This window comes from Cucurbita moschata, unplaced genomic scaffold (assembly GCF_002738365.1).
Source record: "Cucurbita moschata cultivar Rifu unplaced genomic scaffold, Cmos_1.0 Cmo_Scf00004, whole genome shotgun sequence".
In the NCBI taxonomy this organism is placed as follows: domain Eukaryota; kingdom Viridiplantae; phylum Streptophyta; class Magnoliopsida; order Cucurbitales; family Cucurbitaceae; genus Cucurbita; species Cucurbita moschata.
The window spans coordinates 5,774,203-5,780,757 of NW_019268520.1; the positions used below are offsets into that span (position 1 = coordinate 5,774,203).

At 37.1% G+C, this 6,555-nt stretch overlaps 2 protein-coding genes across 5 annotated transcripts; one reads left to right on the forward strand and one right to left on the reverse strand.

The window, feature by feature from the left end:
• Nucleotides 1-497: 497 nt before the first annotated feature.
• LOC111441662 (uncharacterized protein At5g03900) lies at nucleotides 498-4,902 on the forward strand. 2 transcript variants are annotated; one of them, XM_023078739.1, is made up of 14 exons: nucleotides 498-1,034; nucleotides 1,188-1,295; nucleotides 1,391-1,491; nucleotides 1,571-1,651; nucleotides 1,739-1,811; nucleotides 1,903-1,968; nucleotides 2,154-2,237; nucleotides 2,345-2,410; nucleotides 2,733-2,875; nucleotides 2,956-3,042; nucleotides 3,122-3,185; nucleotides 3,282-3,425; nucleotides 3,865-4,033; nucleotides 4,499-4,902. In XM_023078739.1, exons 1-13 carry the CDS (start codon nucleotides 633-635, stop codon nucleotides 4,006-4,008), a joined length of 1,563 nt encoding a protein of 520 aa, XP_022934507.1. In that variant the 5' UTR covers nucleotides 498-632; the 3' UTR covers nucleotides 4,009-4,033; nucleotides 4,499-4,902. The 2 variants fall into 2 exon arrangements, with proteins under 2 accessions (XP_022934507.1, XP_022934506.1); XM_023078738.1 differs by having other exon boundaries at nucleotides 499-1,034; nucleotides 4,517-4,902.
• LOC111441665 (glucosamine 6-phosphate N-acetyltransferase) lies at nucleotides 2,196-6,499 on the reverse strand. 3 transcript variants are annotated; one of them, XM_023078743.1, is made up of 3 exons: nucleotides 6,281-6,494; nucleotides 5,626-6,136; nucleotides 2,196-2,393 (listed from the first exon to the last, which is right to left on the reverse strand). In XM_023078743.1, exon 2 carries the CDS (start codon nucleotides 6,129-6,131, stop codon nucleotides 5,658-5,660), a length of 474 nt encoding a protein of 157 aa, XP_022934511.1. In that variant the 5' UTR covers nucleotides 6,132-6,136; nucleotides 6,281-6,494; the 3' UTR covers nucleotides 2,196-2,393; nucleotides 5,626-5,657. The 3 variants fall into 3 exon arrangements, with proteins under 3 accessions (XP_022934511.1, XP_022934512.1, XP_022934510.1); XM_023078744.1 differs by lacking the exon at nucleotides 2,196-2,393 and having other exon boundaries at nucleotides 5,474-6,144; nucleotides 6,281-6,499; XM_023078742.1 differs by lacking the exon at nucleotides 2,196-2,393 and having other exon boundaries at nucleotides 5,474-6,136; nucleotides 6,281-6,493.
• Between the last annotated feature and the right edge of the window lie 56 nt (nucleotides 6,500-6,555).

Sequence of the window (6,555 nt, forward strand, 5' to 3'; positions counted from 1 at the left end):
AAGATCTTCGACGAATTTGCAAAGGATGAGGACATCGAGATCCAAACGAGGTTTTGGAGAGGACGAAAGGGTTGCAGCGGAGCCTTTTCCTCCAGCGGTTTCAAATTTCTGTTGAAGAGAGTGGAATCTGAGAGGCCTCGATGGCGGGGAGTATTTACCCGGGAAACAACTTTCATGGGCTGAAAATTTTAAATAATTGGGCCTACTGTGAAACTTCAGCCCAAACACCGATATCTCGAGTTGGGCTATTCGGTCGATCGGGCCCAAATGATCGTAAATTTGACCTATGAGATTTCAAATAATCTATATTCTAAAATTTTAAAATGCCTCTGAAATATCAAAATTAATATACTAATTTTGTAAAGAAAAAAAATAAAAAAAAAGGTTTTCGAAAGAAAGGAAAGATTTCGGATTATTTTTTACAATTTAACGAAAAAAAAAAAAAAAACTAATTGATAGGTTTGTTTATTATTATTTTTTCCCGGGTAATGGAGAACAAAATGGTGAAAAATAAAAAATAAAAATCTGCAACTCCAAATCAGAGCCACTCACCCAAGAGATACAGTCACCCCCTGCACATACTTCGATCTCCATGGCCGAAACTTGAAGATTCATTCAAATTCGTCAAGTTTATGCGAATCATGGCCACAATCTCTACTTCTTTCGCCATTTCACAGAGTTCTCGCTTCTATTTTCATCCTCTCATCATCACTCTTAAACCCGTAATTGGCGTAAAGCCATCTCCCGTTACTTTTCCGGCCATTCAGACGCGGATTTCGCTACCGGAATCTAGGGCAAGGGGTTTGGTTCCAGTTGTGAGAGCGGGCATTGACATTCCTTCAGATATCAGACCTGGAAAGGCAGTGGAGACCGATAAATTGCCGACGGATGTGAGAAAGAGAGCGATGGAGGCTGTGGACACTTGTGGAGGAAGAGTAACCATTGGAGACGTTGCAAGCAGGGCGGGACTTAAGCTCAATGAAGCGCAGAAGGCTTTGCAGGCTTTAGCTGCTGATACCAATGGCTTTTTGGAGGTACTTATTGCATTTTAAAGTTCTTCTTCTACTGAGGATGAAGACTAGGATCCACTGGATTTCTTCTATCTGTATAGACTGTAAACGTAAGTTACAGAGCATTTGAACTTCTTAATTTTGTGACAACAAATTTTTTCAAGATGTTCTTAACAGGTTTCTGATGAGGGCGACGTTCTCTACGTTTTCCCCAAAGATTATCGTTCAAAGCTTGCGGCCAAATCGTTTTGGATCAAGTTTGAACCTCTTATAGAGAAATCAAAGGTATTAACTAGGAACCGTAGGGTTTCGATTCAAAATTCTAGTCTCCGGGAACAATTTTTTTTGTGTTATAATGGCGATCTTAACTCAATTTTCAGGCAGCTGCTGAATATCTTGTCAGGGTTTCATTTGGAACGGCACTAATTGCATCAATTGTTCTTGTATATACTACAATTATTGCTCTTATTTCAAGCAGAAGGTCGTAATATTGATCATGAACAATATAGAGTACAGGTTGAAGGTAACTTCAAACTATTGATTCAAGTTTAACGATGCAGTGAAGAGGATAATCGTGGAAGACGCGGCAGATCATATGATTCAGGATTCACATTCTATTTCAATCCAACTGATCTTTTCTGGTAATAAATATCTTCTTTATCATGCAATTGCTGACTTTATTTGTAGAGGACTTTGGCCATTATTCCTTCCTGTTTGGATGGTGTAAGGTACTGGGATCCATACTACTACAGGAGACGCAGGCTACAAACAGAAGATAATAAGATGAACTTTATTGAATCTGTATGTGATTGAATGATATCTAGTTTCTATTACGATCCTGTGCTACTTTAGCTCAGATTTAAATCCTAATTTTGTAATGGCCTTCCTTCAGATTTTCTCATTTGTTTTTGGGGACGGCGATCCAAATCAAGGAATTGAAGAAGAGAGATGGAAGTTGGTAATATTTGAGGACTGTGTTCAGTGGTCCGTTACTTTCAATATTATATATAATTTCCCTTTTCATTTTGTGAACAAAATTTAACCTGTTTTATCAGCTAATATTTTGTAACAGGAAGTTGGTTTTAATTGTTTTCTTTGAGCAGTAACTATTTTATCAGCTAATATTTTGAGCTATACTTGCAGATTGGTCAATACATCACCTCCAATGGTGGTGTTGTAGCTGCTGAAGAACTTGCACCATATCTGGATGTGACAGAGGGGAACACGGTAAGTTGCCAATCATTGTTGCTTGACGGCTATTTAACAATAGGCGGAATCAACTATTTAAGTGTTACTTTTCTGTTTGACTTGTTTCATCCTGTTGACGATTGCAGGATGATGAGTCGTACATTTTACCAGTTCTTTTACGTTTTGATGGCCAACCTGAAATCGATGAAGAGGTATGTTTAACGAGGTATGAAATGCTTGAATGGATACAATTAGCTCGATTTATGCGTATTTGATGTCAAGAATATATGAACACAAGTCAGTTGCTACATCGAGGCTTGAATTGTTATGTTAATAAAGAGCTATGTAATGAAAAGACAAGCTTTTGGAGTACAATCTCCATTTGTATACAGTATTTCTGCCCCTGTTACAGGTTCATTGAAATGGAGAATGAAATGGTACTTCATGATGCAAGTTTAGATCTTCGGTTTATTGATATGTGATTATAACTTCCCCTCAAAGAAAAACTACTCACTGAAAGTTCTTTATTTATAGGGAAATATTCTATATCGATTTCCCTCCCTACAGCGCACAGCTTCTTCTCAGCGGAGTGGAAGGAAGGAGTATGTGGGTAAAAAATGGGCTGAGTGGGTTGGAGGGATTGAAAAGTTTTTCGAAGAGAAGAAATGGGTCTTTAGGTACCATGGTTAAGTTTCTTTGCCTTATTCGGGAGTATGGTTTGAAGTTAATTAATGATCTGGAATTCTTTTGTCTGCAGTAAAACAAGTAATTCAGAGAGAGCAATGGCCATTGGATTGGGAGGGCTTAATCTGTTTGGTGTTATATTCCTCGGAGCCATGTTGAAGTATGGTATTAAGCTTGGATTGTTTTGTTGTGGTTTCTGAGGGAATCTAATAATTTCCACCCAATTCCATTTTTTGAAGGGATGTTGCTGTTAAACCCAGTGGACTTATCAACTTTGTATCCGATATATTTCCTCTACTGCAGGTTTGGAGTCATTTGGTTACTTCTATCATATAATTATCCTATAATTTAATTCAATTTATGACACTGTATTCTTTATAATTAAAAAAAAATGTGCAGGTATATGCTGGTTCGTTCTTCACGATTCCATTGGTCCGGTGGTTCATTATCCAGAAGAGAAATGCTGAAATAGGAAAAAGAAACCAAGCAAGGCAAAAGCGTGCTCGAGCGCTTGAACTGCCAGACGTGTCACTCAGACGCAAGGTAATTAATATTTAGATTTTAGATCACCAAAAGAAGTTTGCTCCTCTGTAGATCCATCCATTTTTAGGGGTGGATTGGTTCCAGTTTTGAGAAGAAAGTAACCCTACCTTGTTTTTCTTTTTCCCCACCAGTGTTCTGTTTTAGCATCATTTTAGTACTCTAATGATACCCTATTTCACCGTTTCTTGCATGCCATGTAATGCATTTTTTTGGGTGGAACTGCTCATCAGGTGGGAAAATTGCCTGTTGATTCAGTAAATTTGGGCTGTAAAGTTATTATCCTCTTTTCAGATGCTATCTCTCTTTACTCTTGTTGGAGTCTCTGCTAAAGTCCTACTTCTCAGTCATTTAAGCATTCTATTTTCTTTTAGAAAAACAAATGCAAATCTCTCTATTTGTTTCACCAATGTATCTAATTCTTTGAATACAATCTTACCAGCTCCTCAGTGCTCGAGACATGGCCCAAAGAACTGTAATTGGACAGGATCGAATTGTGTATAGTAGTGATCGAGATCTAATCGAGCAAAATTATGAGCTCCAAGAATGGGAAAAGAAGTTCCGAGAGATGGAAAAATCAGATTAAAGAACTGGTGGTATCAATTGGAAAGGTATTGTTTCTCACTATTTAATCACAGATTGCCATATGCCATTCACTAAGAAGCTATATTTGCTGTATATGCGCACTTACCATATTGACCAGGCTAAGGGTGAAATTCTTATTCCTTTAGAGAGTATTTCAAAATGCAATGCTATTAGACTACAAAATTTTCTCCATCGTTAATTTTACCACTGACGGGTATGCATGTAGGTTTGGTGATTTATTTGTACACAAGAGGGGAAAATGAAAGAGAGAAGCTTCCTTGACTTCATAAAACTTGCTTAGTCAGGTCTTTGTTAAATTTGTTGAATAGGCAGATAACTAACATACGATCAAAGGCTGACAAATAATCGAAGAGCCCCTCATTTTCTTTCCTTATGTTCTAGGAGAATTTGAACTTCTAACCTCTCCGTTCTAATTGAACTATATGACCTCTCTTAATCAACAAATATCTTATCTGAATTGTTCTCATTAGTTTATTTCGTGTATGCAGTCCCGTGATTCCGAGGTATAGACAATGTCCCACAGATTCAAAATCGCGGATATTTCACTAAGCTGTTGATTAGCCCGCAGGGTATAAGGGTGGCTTTCAATGTTAATTGGTGAAATGGTTTCTCTGTTTGGGAGAGTACCGAAGATTGTGATTCTGCTTCATAACAGAGCTTCTTTTTTATAGGATTAGACTGCATAACTGTGATTTACTATGTAAAAATTCAAGGGAGTGGTCTAGGTCTTATCATTCCAACACTGTAAAATTAAAAGAATCAAATTGAGAATATAGCACAGAACACAACAATTTGCAGTCCTATTTGGCTTGCGTTTAATTCTAATGTCTTGATGGGGGCGCCACTACAAAGGATCGGCCATCTTGTCAAAACATTCAATACCTAAATCTCTGTAAGTAGTTCCTAAATGTCTGTGTATAACTAGCTCAACCATGCATTTTCAGACAAATAAATGATTGTTTCTACCCAAACATGGTTCAATAAGACTACTTTTACTTACAGTTTCAATTTTAATTTGAACTCTAATTAAGTTGATCTTAGCTTAAAATTTTTATAATGTCATTCTAAACCTAATTGTCAGTGCAAATGGTTCATGATGTCCTTTTCCTATAAAATTCTATTTTTTTATTGATCATTGGGACGGGGGAAAGTAAGAATCTATTCTTGTTATAAAGTAATGGTTCGTGATGTCCTTTTCATATAAATTTTTTTTTTTTTTTTATTTATCATTGGGACGGTGGAAAGAAAGAATCTATTATTGTTATAAAATTTAAATTTATATATCATTAATTAATTGATTTTTAAAAGTTATGAGTCCGAGGCTTTCACAGGTAACTAAACCTTTTTTTTAACAGGAACTAAATAATAATAATAATTATTATTATTTTTCTTGGGAATTATTATCGTCCTATAATTTCTATTTCTATGGACCGAAGCTAACCAGATTTTGACACCAACAGAATATTCAATACCGTGAAATTCACTTTAGAAGAAAGTGAGAGATGCAAATAATTTGTGTTCGAAGAAATTCATCAAAGCAAAGAGAAATATGAAAGGTAATTGCGCAGGAAAATTCTCCAGAGAAGAATCCACTTACAATCGCAAAGTCGTAACACGTTATTGGCTTCTTCAACTGAAGTATTTCGCCATCTGAATCGCCTTATGCTCGAACCCACACTTCTCGTAGAATCCTCGATTCTCAACGCTGCAATCAAGAATTACCTTATAGCATCCCATTGCACGAGCATGATTCGTAAGAAACTCTACGATTTTCTTCCCTAATTGCATCCCTCGAGCATTCGAATCCACCACCACGTCTTCTATGTGCCCTACTTTCCCACAGTTTCTTATGAATTTCTTCTCGATGAAAACGCTTCCAGTGGCGATGATCTTCCCCGATCGATCGTCCTCTATGACACAAATGATATGATCGTCTCCAAGGGCGATTAATTCCTGAAACCTATCTTCGAAGTCCTTGTCGGACACAGAATCGCAAACGGTCAGTTGCTGCAATAGCTCAATGAATCCCTTGTTCTTGTCCGAAATCTCTAATTTTCGAACTTCTAATCGACGTTCTTCACTTGATGAGTTAGGGCTCTGCATTGCGGCTGAGAGATTGAGAGGAGAGAACGATTAGGAAGTTACAACGGATAGGGCTTTGTTGATAGATCAACGATACAATAGAGATTATAAGCAAGAGAACTCAAAACATTCCCGAAAAACGAATGCAGCTGCGGAAATCGAAACCAAACCTTGTAAAATCCTAAACAGAGATGAATAATCTGAAGATCTGCAGATGAAGGCTAATATTGCGTTGCGGACCTCTGGAGATGGTTGAGGTTTTCTTGTTGATCTGAAGAACGTTGGGAGCAATGGACAGAAATGACGAAGCGATTTTAAGAGACTGAACGCGCGTGAGAGAGGCAAGAGGCCTTTGTAAGCGCGCACGAGATAAGGGTGGAGCAAGTTGAATAATTGGCCAAAAAAAAAAAAAAAAAAAAAAAAAAAAAAAAAAAAAAAAAAAAAA

Excerpts from the sequence above, each read along its gene's own strand:
- LOC111441665 (XM_023078743.1), bottom strand. The coding sequence starts at position 6,131 with ATGCAGAGCCCTAACTCATCAAGTGAAGAACGTCGATTAGAAGTTCGA.
- LOC111441662 (XM_023078739.1), top strand. The coding sequence starts at position 633 with ATGCGAATCATGGCCACAATCTCTACTTCTTTCGCCATTTCACAGAGT. Across the intron at positions 1,296-1,390 it reads CTCTTATAGAGAAATCAAAG|GCAGCTGCTGAATATCTTGT; the intron begins GTATTAACTAGG and ends CTCAATTTTCAG. Across the intron at positions 2,876-2,955 it reads GAGAAGAAATGGGTCTTTAG|TAAAACAAGTAATTCAGAGA; the intron begins GTACCATGGTTA and ends TTTTGTCTGCAG.